We start from the raw sequence: 22,500 nt of genomic DNA, 5'->3' as shown, positions 1-22,500 counted from the left end.
AACCTGACTCACCCCTACCTGTCTCACCCCCAGTACTCACAAGACATGTTAGTACACACTCTGACTCGACCTGACTCACCCCTACCTTTCTCACTCCCAGTACTCACAGGACATAATGGTACACACTCTGACTCGACCTGACTCACCCCTACCTGTCTCACCCCCAGTACTCACAGGACATAATGGTACACAATCTGACTCGACCTTACTCACCCCTACCTGTCTCACTCCCAGGACATAATGGTACACACTGTGACTCGACCTGACTCACCCCTACCTGTCTCACTCCCAGTGGTACACACAGTTTGGAGATGTTTTCCCTGTCCCTACACACAATGACTGAGACAAGACAGGTGAATACAGACAGTGGAGATCACACGTGACTTGTAAAGAAGTCACAGACTGACTCTTTACTTTATTTACATGTATAAGTCACAGACTGACTCTTTACTTTATTTACATGTATAAGTCACAGACTGACTCTTTACTTTATTTACATGTATAAGTCACAGACTGACTCTTTACTTTATTTACATGTATAAGTCACAGACTGACTCTACTTTATTTACATGTATAAGTCACAGACTGACTCTTTATTTACATGTATAAGTCACAGACTGACTCTTTATTTACATGTATAAGTCACAGACTGACTCTTTATTTGCATGTATAAGTCACAGACTGACTCTTTATATGTTCAGGTCTGTGCCACAGAAACAGTAAACTAGCCACTAAAGATTGTGTGTTTTATGTGTTCATTAAAACCCTGCAGTGGAGAATGTGATGTGAGCTTTACGAATGTGTTCCTGGTTATGTGTCCTGTTATTTAGCATTTTATGTCCCCAAACTCTTAAAGTTTCATAATGATTAATAATTAGGCAAAGAAAGGACTCATCAAGAGGACAAAAGGTGATGGACATTTCTACTAAGAAGCTGTTAAGTTCTGACCTCCTGTGTGTGACTAGGAATTGTTATTAGCAGGTACTGTTTGTGTAAAATATTAGAGGGTCAGAATGAGCTGGAGACGAGCTGGAGACGAGCTGGAGACGAGCTGGAGACGAGCTGGAGACGAGCTGGAGACGAGCTGGAGACGAGCTGGCTCATAAACAATGTAGGCAGACCACGGTAAGGTAAGATCATCCTGACCCAGAGACCACCAGGCTTTGTGTATCTAACCAATGATACGTGATGTTTTCCTTTCTTCAGTTTCTGTGTTTGAATCCTGCTTATTTTTGTTTGGGCCGTTCGTCTCTCGTGCTACATGTCCTCATGTCCTCATGTCCTCCCAGTGTGTCTATGTTCTCAAAACCTCCACAATACTGTTTAAATTGTTGTAATAATTTAGGGTTATTTTTGCCTTTTGAGTTCTGATCACAAAGTAAAGTCTTTTACACTTTATTAGTTTGTTCTAGCAGGTTAAGTGTAGACGTAATAAAGTGTGTGATTATTGTTGCTCTGAAGTCCAACAGCTTCCTGCTAACAGTCCAGTAAGGCAAGCGAAAAGAGCCTTGAGAAATGACCATAAGTGACGTAGTTAACTGAGAAATGACCATAAGTGACACCCTTAAGTGAGAAATGACCATAAGTGACGTAGTTAACTGAGAAATGACCATAAGTGACGTAGTTAACTGAGAAATGACCATAAGTGACGTAGTTAACTGAGAAATGACCATAAGTGACGTAGTTAACTGAGAAATGACCATAAGTGACGTAGTTAACTGAGAAATGACCATAAGTGACGTAGTTAACTGAGAAATGACCATAAGTGACGTAGTTAACTGAGAAATGACGAATATAAAAACAAAGCAGTCCATAAGATGACATTCCAGCTGCTGTCCTGAACACACTGTGTTTATTACAGCACTGAGAACAACAGCCAGGTTATTACACTCATTTATAACAGCATTATTCCACCAGCGTGAGGAACAGCAACAGGTCACCAGGTGAAGCATCATAACTCCTGCACTGATCATTAGGACTGAGACACTTTATAAACATATACAGACAATTATATTGAGTATTAACTCTAACACTGTGTGACAGTACACACTCACCCCCACCTGTCTGCCCCCACCTGTCTCACACTGTACTCACGCTATAAGGTGGTGTCGGGAGGGAGATCTTGGTTACGATGCGCAGCAGGTGTCCTTGTGCGTGTCTCTTCAGGTGTGTAATGTGTGTCTTCACGATCACAGCGTTTTTCTCATTCAGACAGATAGTCAGAGGGAAAGGACGAGGAAGGGGGACACGAGATTCCACCTCGTACATGTCTGCCCCATCCCCCCAAACCACATCCAACTCCCGCGAGCTGCAGTATGGCCAGTAAGACTCCATCCGGACGGTCTGTCTGTCTACCTGTTTACCTGTCTGTCTGTCTGTCTGTCAGTCAGAGTGTGGAGGAAGAGATGACAATAAGTGACAGACATAGAGAGGTGTGTGTCACAGAGCACCGTACCTCTGAGCAACTGTTGCCAAGGTTAACGTAAACACACACACACACACACACACACACACACACACACACACACAAATCCTGCAACTCAGTTTAAATAAATCAGAGATGGAGCATCTTCGTCTGCATTTTTCTTCCCTGTCATTTATGCTCTACTTCTGTTACTCTCTTAATGCTTCCTTCCACACATACACCCCCACACCCCCCCACTGTCTTGCTCTCTTTCTTTCAGTCGTTCTCTGGTTCAGTTAAAGTCGAAATCCTCAATAATCCAAATCAGGTTTGTGTTTCTGTTGATCCTTCATTCATTCTCTCAGTCTCGATCGCTTGTCTTGTTCTCTTTCAGTCCCTTCTTTCCTTTCCCTTCCACTCCATAGTCCAGGTGAGATAAATCCTTCACTAGTTCACTGTAGGGTCACGTTTCAATATCTTCTCCCTCCATGTTGTTAATGAGTAAACATTTCCTCTGCCTCCGTGGCAACACACCGCTCCGGTGGGAAAGTGTAGTCCCTCATTAACCCCTCTCTCTCTCTCTCTCTCTCTCTCTCTCTCTCTCTCACACACACACACACACACACACACACACACACACACACACACAGTATAAGAGAATCACAGTGTGTAACGCAGCAGCTAACAGAGCTTTGTACACTTCCTGGTTTGTGTGTTTTGCCGTGTGCACAGGTCATACATCACAGGGCGGGGTTTACAAGCCTGAGGGAACGTGGGCGTGTCTATTTGCAAACACAAGCAGACACACACACATGCACAAGCAGACACACCTACATGCACACACACACAAGCAGACACACACACACACCCAGCAGCTTGTCAGACTGGATTTGGGTTCCAACATTGCCAAGTTAAAAAAGTAACCGCCCGCAGACACGCTAGCAATTTCACTTTGAAACTTCCTGGGAACCAACACACACACTACTGTCACACTAACACACACAGACACACACACACACACTAACACACACAGACACACACACACACTACTGTCACACTAACACACACAGACACACACACACTACTGTCACACTAACACACACAGACACACACACACACACTAACACACACAGACACACACACACACTACTGTCACACTAACACACACAGACACACACACACACTACTGTCACACTAACACACACAGACACACACACACTACTGTCACACTAACACACACAGACACACACACACTACTGTCACACTAACACACACAGACACACACACACACTACTGTCACACTAACACACACAGACACACACACACACTACTGTCACACTAACACACACAGACACACACACACTACTGTCACACTAACACACACAGACACACACACACTACTGTCACACTAACACACACAGACACACACACACTACTGTCACACTAACACACACAGACACACACACACTACTGTCACACTAACACACACACACACTACTGTCACACTAACACACACAGACACACACACACTACTGTCACACTAACACACACAGACACACACACACTACTGTCACACTAACACACACAGACACACACACACACTACTGTCACACTAACACACACAGACACACACACACACTACTGTCACACTAACACACAGACACACACACACTACTGACACACACAGACAACACACCTACTGTCACACTAACACACACAGACACACACACACTACTGTCACACTAACACACACAGACACACACACACTACTGTCACACTAACACACACAGACACACACACACACTACTGTCACACTAACACACACAGACACACACACACTACTGTCACACTAACACACACAGACACACACACACACTACTGTCACACTAACACACACAGACACACACACACACTACTGTCACACTAACACACAGACACACACACACACTACTGTCACACTAACACACACAGACACACACACACACTACTGTCACACTAACACACACAGACACACACACACACTACTGTCACACTAACACACACAGACACACACACACACTACTGTCACACTAACACACACAGACACACACACACACTACTGTCACACTAACACACACAGACACACACACACTACTGTCACACTAACACACACAGACACACACACACACTACTGTCACACTAACACACACAGACACACACACACTACTGTCACACTAACACACACAGACACACACACACTACTGTCACACTAACACACACACACACACACTACTGTCACACTAACACACACAGACACACACACACACTACTGTCACACTAACACACAGACACACACACACTACTGTCACACTAACACACACAGACACACACACACTACTGTCACACTAACACACACAGACACACACACATTACTGTCACACTAACACACACAGACACACACACACTACTGTCACACTAACACACAGACACACACACATTACTGTCACACTAACACACACAGACACATTACTGTCACACTAACACACAGACACACACACATTACTGTCACACTAACACACACATTACTGTCACACTAACACACAGACACACACACATTACTGTCACACTAACACACACAGACACACACACATTACTGTCACACTAACACACACAGACACATTACTGTCACACTAACACACACAGACACATTACTGTCACACTAACACACTAACACACACTACTGTCACACTAACACACACAGACACACACACATTACTGTCACACTAACACACACAGACACACACACACTACTGTCACACTAACACACACAGACACACACACATTACTGTCACACTAACACACACAGACACACACACATTACTGTCACACTAACACACACAGACACATTACTGTCACACTAACACACACAGACACACACACATTACTGTCACACTAACACACACATTACTGTCACACTAACACACAGACACACACACATTACTGTCACACTAACACACACAGACACACACACATTACTGTCACACTAACACACACAGACACATTACTGTCACACTAACACACACAGACACACACACATTACTGTCACACTAACACACACAGACACACACACACACACACATTACTGTCACACTACACTAACACACAGACACACACATTACTGTCACACTACACTAACACACAGACACACACATTACTGTCACACTAACACACACACATTACTGTCACACTACACTAACACACAGACACACACACATTACTGTCACACTAACACAGACACACACACATTACTGTCACACTACACTAACACACACACACACACACATTACTGTCACACTAACACAGACACACACATTACTGTCACACTACACTAACACACAGACACACACACATTACTGTCACACTAACACACACACACACACACACACACATTACTGTCACACTACACTAACACACAAACACACACACACATTACTGTCACACTACACTAACACACAGACACACACACATTACTGTCACACTACACTAACACACAAACACACACACACACACACATTACTGTCACACTACACTAACACACAGACACACACACCTGACACTCTATAAGTACTGAAGTGACAAGTGTATGGACATGTAGATACGACTTACAGGGTTTACTATGTGAGAGACTTGAGACAGGAAGAGTGAGACGGGTGGATAGTGAGACCGGTAGGGAGTGAGACGGGTGGATAGTGAGACCAGTAGGGAGTGAGACAGGTGGATAGTGAGACCGGTAGGGAGTGAGACAGGTGGATAGTGAGACCGGTAGGGAGTGAGACAGGTGGATAGTGAGACCGGTAGGGAGTGAGACAGGTGGATAGTGAGACCGGTAGGGAGTGAGACAGGTGGATAGTGAGACCGGTAGGGAGTGAGACGGGTAGACGGGTAAAGGCGGGTAGAGAGTAAGACATAAGACTTTGCATAACTCTAAACTTCATCCACTGCAAGCTGCCCACACACGCAAACACACACACACACACACACACAAGAACAGACAGACACACACATGTGCAAACACACACACCCTAATGGACACACAGGCTTTATACAATAGTCCTGTATCCACTAGGAACCAGTTGGAACAACTTTTTGTGAATTGTGGGCAATGTCAGTGTTTTGTCCCTGTGTGAATGCTGTACCTGTATTTGTGTCTCAGTGAGGGTGAAGATCAGCTTCTCCACTGCCCTCTGCAGCCTGGAGCTCACACTCCACAAAGACCCCACCCCCTCAACAGCAGGGCTTGCCTCCTGAGACATGTCCAGCCCCTCATCAGTGTCTGTTGCCCCTGACAACAGGATGGAGTTGTCCATCTCAGGTACATCTGTTGTTAAAAACATTATTTATTCATTTATTAATGTACGACTAGCTGGAACAGTTTTATTTTATTTACCTAAATTAGCTAATAACTTTTTACTGCAGTATTTATTAACTGTTAATCAAATATGTTAAATCTACCCAAATTATGTGGGATTTATACAGTATAGTAATTATACAGTAATTATACAGTATAGTAATTATACAGTAATTATACAGTATAGTAATTATATAGTAATTATATAATATAGTAATATACAGTTTAATAATTATATAGTAATTATATAGTAATTATACAGTATAGTAATTATATAGTAATTATATAATATAGTAATTATACAGTTTAATAATTATATAGTAATTATACAATATAGTAATTATACAGTATAGTAATTATATAGTAATTATATAGTAATTATACAGTATAGTAATTATACAGTAATTATATAATATAGTAATATACAGTTTAATAATTATATAGTAATTATACAATATAGTAATTATACAGTTTAATAATTATATAGTATAGTAATTATACAGTATATTAATTATATAGTAATTATACAGTAATTATACAGTATAGTAATTATATAGTAATTATATAGTAATTATACAGTATAGTAATTATACAGTTTAATAATTATATAGTAATTATACAATATAGTAATTATACAGTATAGTAATTATATAGTAATTATATAGTAATTATACAGTATAGTAATTATATAGTAATTATATAGTAATTATACAGTATAGTAATTATACAGTAATTATATAATATAGTAATATACAGTTTAATAATTATATAGTAATTATACAATATAGTAATTATACAGTTTAATAATTATATAGTATAGTAATTATACAGTATATTAATTATATAGTAATTATACAGTAATTATACAGTATAGTAATTATATAGTATAGTAATTATATAGTAAGTATACAGTAATTATATAGTAATTATACAGTATAATAATTATATAGTAATTATACAGTATAATAATTATATAGTAATTATACAGTATAGTAATTATACAGTATAATAATTATATAGTAAAGTAATATTTTTCATTAATGTTCATTAAGAGCAATACCGCACTTTACACACTAGGTGGCACCAGAGGTAGTAACCTTCAGAGCAGGAAATTGGTGATTGGAAATCTAACTGCGTCCTAGAGTCCTTACTTATGTCTAAAAAGTTAATCTCATCTGCAGGAAGTGTTATGACACACACACACACACACACACACACACACACACACACACACACACCAAACACAAGGCCTGCTGGAAAAATCCAACCAACAGCCTTGTTTCATTCAACACACATTCTGTAGAACACCACTGCAACATCTTCACACCATCACAGCAGATCTGTACTTAACATATCCAAAAGGTCCTTTCTGTAAACTGACATTTATAAAGATACTCCACTCTAATCTGTCTGACTCGACCACACCCTAAAACACAAATAAAATCAAAGCATGTGTGCCTCAAAGTCTCGCTCGCCCTCAAAGTCACCTCGCCCGTCATCAAAGTCTCGCTCGTCCTCAAAGTCTCGCTCGTCCTCAAAGTCGCCTCGCCCGTCATCAAAGTCACCTCGCCCTCAAAGTCTCGCTCGTCCTCAAAGCCGCCTCGCCCGTCATCAGTCACCTCGCCCTCAAAGTCTCGCCCGTCCTCAAAGTCGCCTCCTCCGTCATCAGTCACCTCGCCCTCAAAGTCTCGCCCGTCATCAAAGTCACCTCGCCCGTCATCAAAGTCACCTCGCCCTCAAAGTCTCACTCGTCCTCAAAGTCGCCTCGCCCGCCATCAGTCACCTCGCCATCAGTCACCTCACCCGCCATCAAAGTCACCTCACCCTCAAAGTCTCGTTCTCCCTCAAAGTCACCTCGCCCGTCATCAAAGTCACCTTACCATCAGTCTCGCTCGCCCTCAAAGTCACCTCGCCCGTCATCAGTCACCTCGTCTGTCATCAAAGTCATCCTTGTCATCAAAGTCACCTCGCCCGTCATCAAAGTCACCTCGCCCTCAAAGTCTCGCTCGTCCTCAAAGTCGCCTCGCCCGCCATCAGTCACCTCGCCATCAGTCACCTCACCCGCCATCAAAGTCACCTCACCCTCAAAGTCTCGTTCTCCCTCAAAGTCACCTCGCCCGTCATCAAAGTCACCTTACCATCAGTCTCGCCCGTCATCAGTCACCTCGCCCGTCATCAGTCACCTCGCCCGTCATCAAAGTCATCCTTGTCATCAAAGTCATCCTTGTCATCAAAGTCACCTCGTCATCAAAGTCAAAGTCTCGCTCGCCCTCAAAGTCAAAGTCTCGCTCGCCCTCAAAGTCAAAGTCAAAGTCTCGCTCGCCCTCAAAGTCAAAGTCAAAGTCTCGCTCGCCCTTAAAGTCAAAGTCAGTCACCTCGCTCGCCCTCAAAGTCAAAGTCAGTCACCTCGCTCGCCCTCAGTCACCTCGCTCGCCCTCAGTCACCTCGCGCGCCCTCAGTCACCTCGCGCGCCCTCAGTCACCTCGCGCGCCCTCAGTCACCTCGCGCGCCCTCAGTCACCTCGCGCGTCATCAAAGTCACCTCGCCCTCAAAGTCTCGCTTGTCCTCAAAGTCACCTCGCCCGTCATCAGTCACCTTACCATCAGTCTCGCCCGTCATCAGTCACCTCGCCCGTCATCAGTCACCTCGCCCGTCATCAGTCACCTCGCCCGTCATCAAAGTCATCCTTGTCATCAAAGTCATCCTTGTCATCAAAGTCTCGCTTGTCCTCAAAGTCACCTCGCCCGTCATCAAAGTCACCTTACCATCAGTCTCGCCCGTCATCAGTCACCTCGCCCGTCATCAGTCACCTCGCCCGTCATCAAAGTCACCTCGCCATCAAAGTCACCTCGCCCTCAAAGTCTCGCTCGCCCTCAGTCACCTCGCCCGTCATCAAAGTCACCTCGCCCTCAAAGTCACCTCGCCCGTCATCAAAGTCACCTCACCCGCCATCAAAGTCACCTCGCCTGTCATCAAAGTCACCTCGCCCTCAAAGTCTCGCTCGCCCTCAGTCACCTCGCCCGTCATCAAAGTCACCTCGCCCGTCATCAAAGTCACCTCGCCCTCAAAGTCTCGCTTGTCCTTAAAGTCACCTCGCCCGTCATCAAAGTCACCTCACCCTCAAAGTCTCACTCGCCCTCAGTCACCTCGCCCGTCATCAAAGTCACCTCGCCATCAAAGTCTCGCTCGCCCTCAGTCACCTCGCCCGTCATCAAAGTCACCTCGCCATCAAAGTCTCGCTCGCCCTCAAAGTCACCTCGCCCTCAAAGTCTCGCTCGCCCTCAGTCACCTCGCCCGTCATCAAAGTCACCTCGCCATCAAAGTCTCGCTCGCCCTCAAAGTCACCTCGCCCGTTAATCAAAGTCACCTCACTCTCAACTCACACTAGCACTAAAGTCACACTTACAGCAAAAATCATGCAGAAGTATGTCATGTGTTGTAGAGGTAGTGGAGGAACCAGAAATTCATTTTGGGAGGATGAACATATATAAATAAATATAAAACAAATAAATCATTGTTGTTTTCCTGAATAATTAACTTGTTTATTTAAAGGCTAATAGATGGTCAGTGTTAACTTCTCATTATTAGCCATAATTGTAGCTAGTTGTTGCTAAATTATTAGCTCTTACCCACAACAGCCACTGGCATTAGCTTGTTTTTGTATGTTAAACATTTAAAGTGTATAAGTGAGTCACGGGGAATACCTGTGTGTATTTGTGTACATGTGTGTGTGTGTGTGTGTGTGTGTGTGTGTGTGTGCACGTGTTAAATACAATATTACACAAATGCACAAAACCAGTCTGACAGGCTACATGGCTAACAGGGTATGTGGTCAGTGACATCACACTGTGGTAAACCTCACAAATGTGTGAGTGTGTGTGTGTGTGTACGTATGTGTGTGTACATGTGTGTGTGCGTGTACGTATGTGTGTGTGCGCGTGTGTACGTATGTGTGTGTGTACGTGTACGTATGTGAGTGTGTGCGTGTGTGTGTGTGTGCGCGTGTGTGTGCGTGTACGTATGTATGTGTGTGTTTACGTATGTATGTGTGTACGTGTGTGTGTGCGTGTACGTATGTATGTGTGCGTGTACGTATGTATGTGTGCGTGTGTGTGTGTACGTGAGTGTGTGTATGTGTGTGTGCGTGTGTATGTGTGTGTACGTATGTGTGTGTACGTGTGTGTGTGTGCGTGTACGTATGTATGTGTGCATGTACGTATGTGTGCGTGTGTGTGTGTGTGTGTGTGTGTGTGTGCGTGAGTGTGTGTGTGTGTGTGTGTGTGTGTGTGTGTTCTTTCACGCTCTTTTCAGTTTTTCGCTCTTTATAAATGTTTAATCAGTTATGCAGAGGAAATCTTTCAGTAGTATTTTAGATTTCTCATATTGTCAGACCTTAGTGTCAGTGTTAGTGTTGTTTAGGTTACACACAGTTACATGTAATGAGTATAAGTACATCGGTTATAATAATAATAATTACAATGAGTATAATTACAAATATTAACTGTACAAAGTCCAAATTGAACAAATCTGAGGGTAATGTCTACTTTAGCTACTACATAAATAATTCCAATTTAATTTATTTGTATAGCGCTTTGAACAATTCACATTGTAGCTTTACAGAATTATAAAAACAATAAAAAACATATAATTATAAAATAACCCGAGATAGACAGTGTATTATATCTGATTACTTAGTATAAACTAACCAGTGTTAGCTAAAAGACACATCATTCCACGTTAGTCCAGATCTACTCTTTTAACCAAATATCTTTAGCTATTATTTATTAGCTAACAGTGTAACATGTAACATCTAGTAGCTGATGGTCAGTAGCATCATGCTCAGTGTGAATCTGGGACGTCTTCCTTGACAATAAACCGACACTGGTAACACTTAGCATCACTTAAACTCAGTCTGTACTCATATTATCATACAATCTGTACATTATTACAGACAGATGATAGTTCTGCTCACCTGGGTGTGTGGTAGGTTTGTCTCTGACACTCTCCTCCATTAGGACGGCCATCTTTAACATGTCCACTAACACCTGAGGCACTCTGTTAGAGAGACAGACAGGGAGAGAGACAGACAGTTAGAATTTCTGTGATCAAAGTGGCTGTTGCAGGTGTAGTGCAGTCCTTATTGCAGTTTTTTTAAAGGTTAATTTGATTAAATGGTCTTTGTAACTTTGTTCTAGTGATTGTTGTCAAATTGTGGTAGCTAGCATTGCTTTGAAGCAGTTGTTATTGTTTACTGAAGGGACTGTTAGCATGGCATATGCGACCGAGGCGGTCGGGGATGCGGCCGAGGCGGTTGGGGGTGCGGCCGAGGCAGTCGGGGTTGCGGCCGAGGCGGTCGGGGGTGCGCCCGAGGCGGTCGGGGATGCGGCCGAGGCGGTTGGGGGTGCGGCCGAGGCAGTCGGGGTTGCGGCCGAGGCGGTCGGGGATGCGCCCGAGGCGGTCGAGGATGCGGCAGTTGTTACAGCTAATCTGATGCTACTGAAAGGGCTATTGTTGATACAGAAGTTTTTGCAGGGTCTTTTTTGTCCCAGTTGTGCTTACTGTAGAAAATGTTCACTTGGCTGCTGATACTGTGTCACATCTAACACACGCACAGGTATAAATGTACAACAGCAGCATAATGAAACTAACAGTGTAGTGTGTACAAAGCAGCCGTGCTGTTAGAGGAAGTTTTACAACATTTGTAGGTAAATTATTATGATTTACTTATCGGAAGAATATAGGGGGTGTAGGACATTAAAGAATAGTCTGGACATTAAAGAATAGACATGTAACCAAAGTCCTCAGTCTTTACATATGTATGTGTTTACACTTATAATAATGTAGCTGATATACAAACACAATTCATAAACACCTCACCTTTCCTGTGTGTCTGCTGATGTCAGCTGTGATGTCACCATCACTCCCTCCTCAGCACACTGTTCAACCTTCTTCTTTTCCTCTCTCTCCTCGTCTTTGTCCTCATCCCCTTCTCCACTTCTCCTCAGCTGATGAACAAACAAGCAAATTAAACACAGACAGGAGGATGAGCATGTTTACTAACATTAACGAAAACTATACAACTCACTCAACACACAGCATCTCATTCAATCAGCAACCAACACCTGTGTGTGTGTGTGTGTGCAACACAGCCAAATAAATAAAACACATACACACACATTCACAGCACTGCCTTAGCAACAGGTTCACCAGCGGAGACACACTCCACCTTTCAGTATACAAAAAAAAGTAAATAAATGTGTAACGACCACACAAAGACACGATAGAATCTAGTTTTAAAAAAGCTGGACCTTCATACCACACGACTCATAAGGTGTGTATCATCAGCATAGCAGAGGTATGAGAACCCATGTGAGGAAATAACTTCACCAAGAGAGTGAGTATACAACGAGAAATGAAGAGGACCAAGTACTGAGCCCTGTGGGACACCAGTGAAGAGTCTGCAAGGAGCAGATATCAGTCCCCTCCATGTTACCTGATATGAGCGTCCTTCCAGGTAGGAAGCAAACCATTCAAATCAAATTTTATTTGTCACATACATACAGAATACAACATGCAGTGAAATGCTTTTTAAGTCCAGTATTCAAGCATAAAAAGGAATGAAATTAAGCACAAAAATAAAACCAAAAGAAGGTAGATAGATAAGAAGTATAAACTGTATAAAACTATATAAAATATGAAAATAAATGTGATAATGTATATACATAAATGCATTTAGTTTTAACGAGTGTCCTCAAATTGTCCATGTGCAGTATGAGTCCATTGTTGGGATGCTGAGATCCTTTACAATCTTCCTGGCCCTGGTCCGGCACCGCGTGCTGTAGATGTCCTGCAGGTCAGGGAGCTCAGTGTGGATGGTACGTTCAGCTGACCACACCACCCTCTGGACCACCTGTCCTGCCTGTTCCCGAACCAGGAAGTGATGCTACCCATCAGGACGCTCTCAATGGTGCAGGTGTATAAATTCTTTAGCACCTGAGAGGGTAGTTTGAAGTCCCATAGGCTTCTCAGATGGTACGGACGCTGCCGGGCCATTTTCACCAGGGTCCTGTGTGATGTAAACACCTAGGTACCGGAAACTGTCCACTCTCTCCACTGGGGTCCCGTTGATGTTTAGCAGCTGCTTTGTGCTGAAGTCCACTATCAACTCTTTAGTCTTGCTGACATTCAGGAGAAGATTGTTCAGTCCCACCACAACAGTGTCATCAGCAACAGAGATCAGGCCCACCACAACAGTGTCATCAGCAAACTTGGTGGAGGAGTTGGAAGTGGCCACACAATCATAAGTGTACAGTGAGTACAGCAGGGGGCTAAGAACACAATCCTGGGGAGCTCCAGTGCTGAGGGTGAGGGTGGATGAGGTGAGTTTCCCCACCCGTACGGCTTGTTGTCTCTGTCAGGAAGTTGGAGATCCATTGACACAGCGGCAGGCTATGAAGTCCCAGGACCTCCAACTTAGAAGTGAGCGTGGAGGGAATTATGATATTGAACCCTGAACTGTAGTCCACAAACAGCATTTTTGCATAATTTTTGCAGGTGGCTCATTGTATTGTGGAGATGAAGAGCAATGGTGTCCTCAGTACGGTGGTTCTGGCTGTATGCAAAATGTAGTGGATCCAGTGTGTCTGGTAGTGATGCAGTGATGAAGTCTCTGACCAGTCTTTCGAAGTACTTCATCACTACTGAGGTCAGGGCTACAGGGTGGCAATCGTTGAGGCAGGAGGGCTGGGGTTTCTTTGGGACAGGAACAATGGTGTACTGTTTGAAGCATGAGGGGACAACAGACTGTTCCAATGAGAGGTTGAATATCTCAGTGAACACCGGTGCTAGCTGGTCAGCACAGGCTTTCAGAACCCAACCTGTGAACCCCATCTGGTCCTGCTGCCTTCCTGGTGTTCACTCTCCTGAATGCCCTACCCACGTCATGCTCTGAGATGGTGAACGCATTTACCTCTCCATCTCTCTCAGCGTACATGCTGTTTGTGCCACTAGCATGGTTAGCTACAGCCTCGAAGCAAGCGAAAAATATATTTAGCTCCTCTGCCAGCATTCCCCATTCTAGAAGCTGGTGTTCTATAGTCTGTAATGTTCCTTAGTCCCTGCCACAAGCTCCTAGAGCCGCCATGTTGGAACTGTGACTCTAGTTTCCTCCCATAGAGCCGCTTTGCTTCCATAACCGCTCTGTGCACACTGTAAGATGCAGCCTTGTACTCATCCTTGTCCACGGTGGTGAGCTCCGTGTTGTAGGCAGCAGAGCGGGATCTCAGAGCCTTGCGGATGGTTCTATCCACCCATGGCTTCTGGTTGGGAAACATTCTGATGGTGGTTTTCTGCACCGTATCATCCGCTAGTTTCTCGATTAATACCACAACCGCTTCCGTAAACATGTTGAGGTCATCAGAGCTGCACATGAACATGTTCCAATCTGCATCATCTAAATGTCATTCGGTGACTCAAACCCACAACCTTAGGGTTAGGAGTCAAACTCTCTAACCATTATGCCACGAATTCATGAGTTAGTGTCTCAAGTAAGTCCCATACTGCAGTGTCCGTGTCCGCTTCAGATGGAATATAAACGACACTGACTATGACCGAGCTGAATTCCCGAGGTAAATAGAAGGGCTGACATTTGATGGTCAGTAGTTCCAGATTTGGTGTGCAGGAGTGTGAAAGAGAAACTATGCTCGTGCTGTCGCACCAGTGGTTGTTCACCATCAGACACACTCCACCTCCCCTTGACGTCCCTGAATCCAGTGTTCTGTCCATGCGGTAAACCAAGAAAAACTAGGCCGGCTGGATGGCGTGGTCTGGTACCGCTGGGTTCAGCCATGTCTCAGTGAAGCAGAGAAGGTTGCAGTTCCGAATGTCCATCTGGAACTTGACCCTTGCCCTGAGGTCATCGAGCTTGTTTTCCAGAGACTGGACATTGGCTAACAGGATACTAGGTAAGGGAGAGCGGTTTGCGCGTCCCCTCAGCCTGTTCCTGATGCCGGCTCGTTTCCCTCGTGGACGCCGGTACTGGTCGCATCCTTTGTTCTTCCTCAGGATCCCACACTGATCCATAAATCCCAAGACTCCTGAGGGTAGACAAGCGAGTCTTGTGGTTGACCGTATCAAACGTTGAGCAAAGGTCAAGGAGGATAAGGACGGGTGACAGTTTGGCTGATATAGCAGCATGTGGTTTCTCAGAAACATCCAAAAGGGCTGTCTCTGTGGAATGAGCTGCTTTAAATCCAGACTGTTGGGATCTTAGAGGTTGTTCTGTGAGAGATAGACAGGCAGCTGATTAGAGACAATGCGTTCAAGAATTCTTGAAAGAAATGAGAGAAGTAATACAGGTCTGTAGTTACTGATGTCTGATGGATCCAGAGCAGGTTTCTTTAGAATAGGAATAACCCTTGGTCTCCTGAAAGTAATTGGTACCTGACCAGATGCTATGGATCTATTGATGATAGTGGTAATGAGGGGCAGAAGGTCTTGAAAGATGGTCTGGAGAATAGTGGAAGGGAGTGGATGCAATGGGCAGGTGGAAGGATTGCAGGACTGGATGATTTGTAAAATCTCTTCTGCTGCTACAGTTGAGACATGCGACACTGAAGGATTTTCCTCTCATTGTAGAAAGAAGCAATGTCTTCTGCAGTCAGGAAGGATGAAGCAGGTGGAGTCGGGGGGTTGAGTAGAGAACAGATGATGTTTTGGAGCTTCCAATGGTCTTGTACCAAAGCTTCAAGCTTTTCCTTGTAGAAGGAAGTTTTGGAAGAAGTCACATCTGAGGAGAACTTGGCCAGGAATGTACAGTAAGAATCAAGATCTGCATCAAGTTGTGATTTCTTCCACTTTCTCTCAGATGATCTTGGCTCTCTTCGATTGTTGCGCAACACATCTGAAAGCCAAGGAGCAGGACAAGAAGGTTTCTTGGGTTTAGTGGACAGAGGAAGTCCATAGTTGAGGAAAGAGATGAGAGGAAAGTGTCTGTGCCTGAGTCCAAGGGTAGTGAGGAAAAGGACTCAGGATCAGGAAGAGAAGAAAGAGTGCCAGAAGCTACAGAAGAAGGGGAGACAGAGTGAAAGCAGATAAGAGATGGGGTGAGAGGGGTGAGAGGTAGTTTTAGGTAGGATAGGGAGAGTGATGGTGAAGGATACCAGGTGATGCAAGTGTGTGTCCAGGACAAATATATGTTTGACATGCAAATTAGTTCAAAATAATAAAGAGCAGCTCTAAATAATGCATCAATCCATCCATGAAGTACAAATCCATGTCACTTTCTCTGAAGAAGGTGAAGGAAAATGTGGGGGTTATGGACAATGCTGCACTATAGTGCCACCATTAGCAGATGGGAATTTGATGACTCTTATGCCAATGATTTGTATTAGAGAATAATAAGGAGACAATAAATAAAAATAATAAAAACTTGTATAACACAAGACATTTCTAAGGGTTGGGCCCCTAATTATATAAAGTTACCATTCCTGTCTGTGTGCTACTGCACTGCCTGCTGGGATACCATCGCTCCATTCCTCCTCTCCCAGACTCTTCCTCCCTCTGATTCGCTCGCTCGGGCTCCACCCCCTCCTGCTCAAATACACACAATACACTCAGTGATAAACAGGTTAATGATAGTAAATGTTTCTGAAACGAGGACTATTTTAGCATCACTTAAATCAATTTAATCTAATGTAGCCTTCATTATATTATATTATCAGCTAGCCCCTTCAAATTATTTCATCATCATTTGCGTGGATAAATTAGTGGCCAGAGTACATACATGTGTCTCCTCACTCTGTTTGTCCTGCATGCTGATGCGATTCTTCTCTCTCTGCTTGGCAAACTCAACCGACATCTGCACTATAACCTGCAAACATCAAATATCAGATAAGCATTACACACAAAACACCAAATACTCTGGACACTCACACTGCCTCATCAAACAAAGTCTGGCTTCAAACAGCACATTCCATACAGATGTTCTTCTTGGCTGTCTCTGAGAAGCTACATGCCTCTTGACCAGCCAATCATCCTCTGGCCTCATCCACCTCATCCTTTAAGCAGCATATTGAAATACATGCAGCAGCATAGGAATGGTTTGCTTCCTACCTGGAAGGCCGATCATTTCAGGTAAAATCATCATGTTGTTCATCATGAGATGCTGGTGCATTGCATCAGTGACTGAGTCACTTCCTGTTTTTGAATCGTTTGCAGTGAGTTGGAAAAGACCTACAGATGATACCCAGCTGGGGGAGCGGAATCTACCTGGTCGATTGCTCACCTGGGGAGGTGAATTCACTGCGTGAAAACAGTACTCCCTCCACCACTACTCCACGTGTTTCTCTGTTCAAGTCCAACGCACCAAGGAAGCGGCCGGCCCAGGTGTCGTTCACTCTGGCGACAGGGTACCACGGCCCCTGGGTGCAGCAGCAGCGGAAAGATGTGAGCCTGGCCCCAGAGGAGGACCTCTCCTCTCCACCGCTACCCATCTTTGAGATTTCCACCCGGAACCACTTCGCCCCTAAACGAGACGGAACGTGATGCGGTGATCATCGGAGACTCTATCGTCTGCCACGTCTGTGCTACTGCAGCTAAAGGTAAGGTACGCACTTGCTGTTTACCTGGTGCTTGTGTTTTTTATGTCTAACCCTAGACCACATCTCTGTTATGCTAATTCCAGCATACAGACCACTCATGAGACTCTAAACCAGTTCTGAAGCAGGTGAAAACCTGGCCATCAGGAGCCACCTCTGCTCTTCAGGACTGCTTTGATTGCACTGACTGGAACATCTTCAGGGAGACTACAACCATCGACGACTCCATTAACTTGGAGGAGTACACGGCATCAGTGACCAGCTACATCAGCATGTGCATTGATGACGTGACCGTCTCCAAGACCATCACCACACGCTCCAACCAGAAGTTGTGGATGACTGCTAATGTGTGCACTGCTGAGGATTAGAGACCTAGCCTTCAGAAAAGGGGACAAGGTGGCCCTAAGAACAGCAAGGCCCAAACTGTCCCGAGCCATCAGAGAGGCAAAACGTGCACACGCCCAGACAATCCACAGCCACTTCCAGAACAGCGGAGACACCCAGCGCATGTGGCAGGGCATACAGGCGATCATGAACTACAAGACAGCTTCACCTGCCTGTGATAGCGATGCCTCCATCTCAGATGCGCTGAACGACTTCTTTGCTCGGTTTGCATAGAGGTCCCCCCCAACAATCTGGTATATCCACAGCCAATGCGAGGAGATCTCTATGCAGAGTTAACCTACAGAAGGCTGCTGGACCAGACAACATTCCTGGCAGGGTGCTCTGGGAATGTGCAGAACAGCTAGCAGATGTCTTCACTGGCATCTTCAATATTTCCATGAGCAGTGCTGTTGTTCCTACGTGCCACCATCGTCCCCATCCCAAAGAAGTCTACAGTGTCCTGCCTCAATGAATATCGTCCCATCGCACTCACACCCATCGTTATGAAGTGCTTCAAAAAGTTCGTCATGAGGCACATCAAGACCCAACAACCTGTCTCTGAATGTTGATAAAACTAAAGAGATGGTTGTTGATTTCAGGAGAGCAGAGAGCAACCACTCTCCCCTGGTCACTCAACACCAGCTCCATCACCATGAAAGCCCAGCAGCGTCTCTTCTTACGAAGGCTGAGAAAGGCACATCTCACCCCCCCCACCATTAATACTTTTTACAGAGGGACTGTGGAAAACGTCCTGGCCAGTTGCATCACTGTGTGGTATGGAAATTGCAAAACCGTAGAATGCAAGACCCTACAGTGCATAGTGAGGACAGCTGAGATGATTACAGGGTCTCACTCCCCTCTCCCTACTGCATATCATTTTGCAACACAGAAACACATTTAAAAGTGCAAGTAGACTCATGCAAGTACCCTTATGACCTAATGACGTAATGAATTTTTAAAGAGCCATGACAACACACTCAGCTTACCCTGGCAATCTCCTCCTCAATGTTATACTGTCGCATCTGAGAGAGAGAGAGGGAGAGAGAGAGAGAGAGAGGGGGGGGGGTTAATCATAAAGTCCCTGTTCACACAAACACACAAAAGCAGAGACACACAGAGACACACGCACAGAAACACAGAGAGACACACAGAGACACACAAAGAGAAACGCAAAGACACACGCACAGAGAGACACACACACACAAACACACACGCGCAGACACACAAGCGCAGACACACAAGTGCAGACACACAGACACACACAGAGACACACAGAGACACACAGAGACACACACACACAAACACACACGTGCAGACACACAAGCGCAGACACACAGACACACACAGAGACACACACACACACAAACACACACGCGCAGACACACAAGCGCAGACACACAGACACACACAGAGACACACACACACAGAGAGACACACACACACACAGAGACACACACACACACAGAGACACACACACACACAGAGACACACACACACACAGAGACACACACACACACACACACTACAGTGTAACCCTGTAAGACAGTTATGATGTTATTGCCCACTGAAGTGGAGCTTTATTCTGATCTGTGTTGTAGTTCCTCACTTCACTCCTCCATCTCACATCTGTCTTCTTTTTTCCATCTTCTTTTCCACTGCATTGAGCTCTTTCTCTCCATTGTCCTGTTTATTCTTCTTTCCTCTTTTTAATTCTCCCTCTTGTCCATGTTCAACACTTCCTCCATGATCACCTTCTTCTGTTCTTTTATCTTCTCTTTTTTTCTTCATCCTCATCTTCTCATCCTTTTAACTATGCTCTTCTTTTTTCACCCCCAGCTCCTGTATTAGACATTTACTTACACGATACTACACTGTAGCTCTACTTCATTATTCTTATCATTATAAGTATATTGTTGCTATAACAACGGTGTATAGTAGTGTAGTAATTAAAACCATAACTTAGCTGAAGGTCTGAGTGTTTTTCTGCTCACTCCTCCATTACACTGTACCTGAATGTTTATACCTCCTTTTCTCTCTCTCTCTCTCTCTCTCTCTCTCTCTCTCTCTCTCTCTCCATTACTCTGGGCTCTTGGGTCCTCCTTTCATACAAGGCAGTGAGATGGAGTGAATAAGAAAAGCAAGGAGATGAATGAGTGTAAAAGACAGAATAAGACTTGCTCACTCATCCTTGAAGCACTACATCCTACACCATCCTTTACCAACCCCCCCCCCCCCCCCCCATGCTGTAATCTAGGGCAGATTATAGCCAAAAACTAAGTGTGTGTGTGTGTGTGTGTGTGTGTGAGTGTGTGTGTGTGTGTGAGTGTGTGTGAGTGACAGTTCAGGCTAACAGTGCACTATAACTTACCTGAAGCTGCTGCTCCTTTGCAGAAACACTTGGCATGCTGTAACACACACACACACACACACACACACACACACACACACACACACACACACACACAGTGTGAACGCTCATGCTGGACAGCAGGGGGCAACACATACTACACACTAAAATAAGGAGGCTGACGACACAAACCCTAACATATTAAAGTCCAAATGTGTGTGTTACCTGTGCATGACATCTGTGGGAGTCATGTTCTGCAGTTGGTCCTGAAGATGGAGAATCTCGCTGGTGTAGCGTTCCTCCATTTCTCTGATCTGCTCACTATAGTAACTCCTCAGATGCTGAATCTCCTGCATGTGCTGCTCCACCTGAAGCTGCATCTTCTGCTTCACCGACTCCTGAAATTCCTCCTGTAAGACTGCAAAGAAGTGAAATTACACATTACACACAGGGACATACAGACACACACATAGAGACACACACAGACAGACAGACACACACACACACACACACACACACACACACACAGACACACACACACACACACACAGAGACGGACACACACACACACACAGAGACAGACACACACACAGAGACAGACACACACACAGAGACAGACACACACACAGAGACAGACACACACAGAGACAGACACACACACAGAGACAGACACACACACAGAGACAGACACACACACAGAGACAGACACACACACAGAGACAGACACACACACACACACACACACACACACATACAGTCGTAGGGCAGTCGTGGCCTAATGGTTAGAGAGTCTGACTCATAATCCTAAGGTTGTGGGTTCGAGTCTCAGGACGGCCACAACTGAGGAGCCCTTGAGCAAGGCACCCCGGGCGCCGCAGCATAAATGGCTGCCCACTGCTCTGGGTGTGTGTTCACGGTGTGTGTGTGTTCACTGCTGTGTGTAAGTGTGTGTGTTCACGGTGTGTGTGTTCACTGCTCTGTGTGTGTTCACTGCTGTGTGTGTGCACTTTGGATGGGTTCAACGCAGAGAACAAATTCTGAGTATGGGTATTAGCTGTATGTCACATCACACACACACACACACACACACACACACACACACACACACACACACACCCTTACAGCACAACACCACAACATTATGATCCAGTAACAATTTGAGGCAGTTTTTAGGAGGTTCGAAGAGCAAAACAATAAACAACAAGAATAAGAAAGTGAAGAAAGTAAATGTGGTGATGTTTACCAGTGGGGGTGGAGGTGTGGACACCGTCTTCAGTCCTGACTGAGTGGTCATCACACACCGCCTGCACACACACGGAACACAGACACACGCGCACACACACAGACACACGAGCACACACGCGCACACAGATACACACAG

At 44.8% G+C, this 22,500-nt stretch overlaps 1 protein-coding gene across 10 annotated transcripts in view; it reads right to left on the bottom strand.

Moving 5' to 3' along the window:
* akap9 (A kinase (PRKA) anchor protein 9) overlaps nucleotides 1-22,500 on the bottom strand; it is a 91,011-nt gene that overhangs the window by 46,604 nt on the left and 21,907 nt on the right. For 8 of the 10 annotated variants that reach the window (XR_007144039.1, XM_047819174.1, XM_047819172.1 and 5 more), the window contains 10 exons: nucleotides 22,363-22,423; nucleotides 21,345-21,537; nucleotides 21,141-21,177; nucleotides 19,759-19,794; nucleotides 17,575-17,661; nucleotides 17,274-17,381; nucleotides 12,669-12,796; nucleotides 11,764-11,846; nucleotides 6,580-6,761; nucleotides 2,095-2,379 (listed from right to left, as the gene is read on the bottom strand). Coding sequence is in view for 9 of the 10 variants with exons in the window: in XM_047819174.1 (XP_047675130.1) it covers nucleotides 2,095-2,379; nucleotides 6,580-6,761; nucleotides 11,764-11,846; nucleotides 12,669-12,796; nucleotides 17,274-17,381; nucleotides 17,575-17,661; nucleotides 19,759-19,794; nucleotides 21,141-21,177; nucleotides 21,345-21,537; nucleotides 22,363-22,423 (1,200 nt within the window). In the remaining variant the exon portion in view is untranslated. The remainder of the gene's footprint in view (nucleotides 1-2,094; nucleotides 2,380-6,579; nucleotides 6,762-11,763; nucleotides 11,847-12,668; nucleotides 12,797-17,273; nucleotides 17,382-17,574; nucleotides 17,662-19,758; nucleotides 19,795-21,140; nucleotides 21,178-21,344; nucleotides 21,538-22,362; nucleotides 22,424-22,500) is intronic. The other 2 variants (XM_047819175.1, XM_047819176.1) reach the window with 1 other exon arrangement.

Source organism: Tachysurus fulvidraco, chromosome 10 (assembly GCF_022655615.1).
Source record: "Tachysurus fulvidraco isolate hzauxx_2018 chromosome 10, HZAU_PFXX_2.0, whole genome shotgun sequence".
Taxonomy (NCBI): Eukaryota; Metazoa; Chordata; class Actinopteri; order Siluriformes; family Bagridae; genus Tachysurus; species Tachysurus fulvidraco.
Note: the sequence above shows the minus strand (reverse complement) of the source record. Positions and strands in the feature narration are given on the sequence as shown.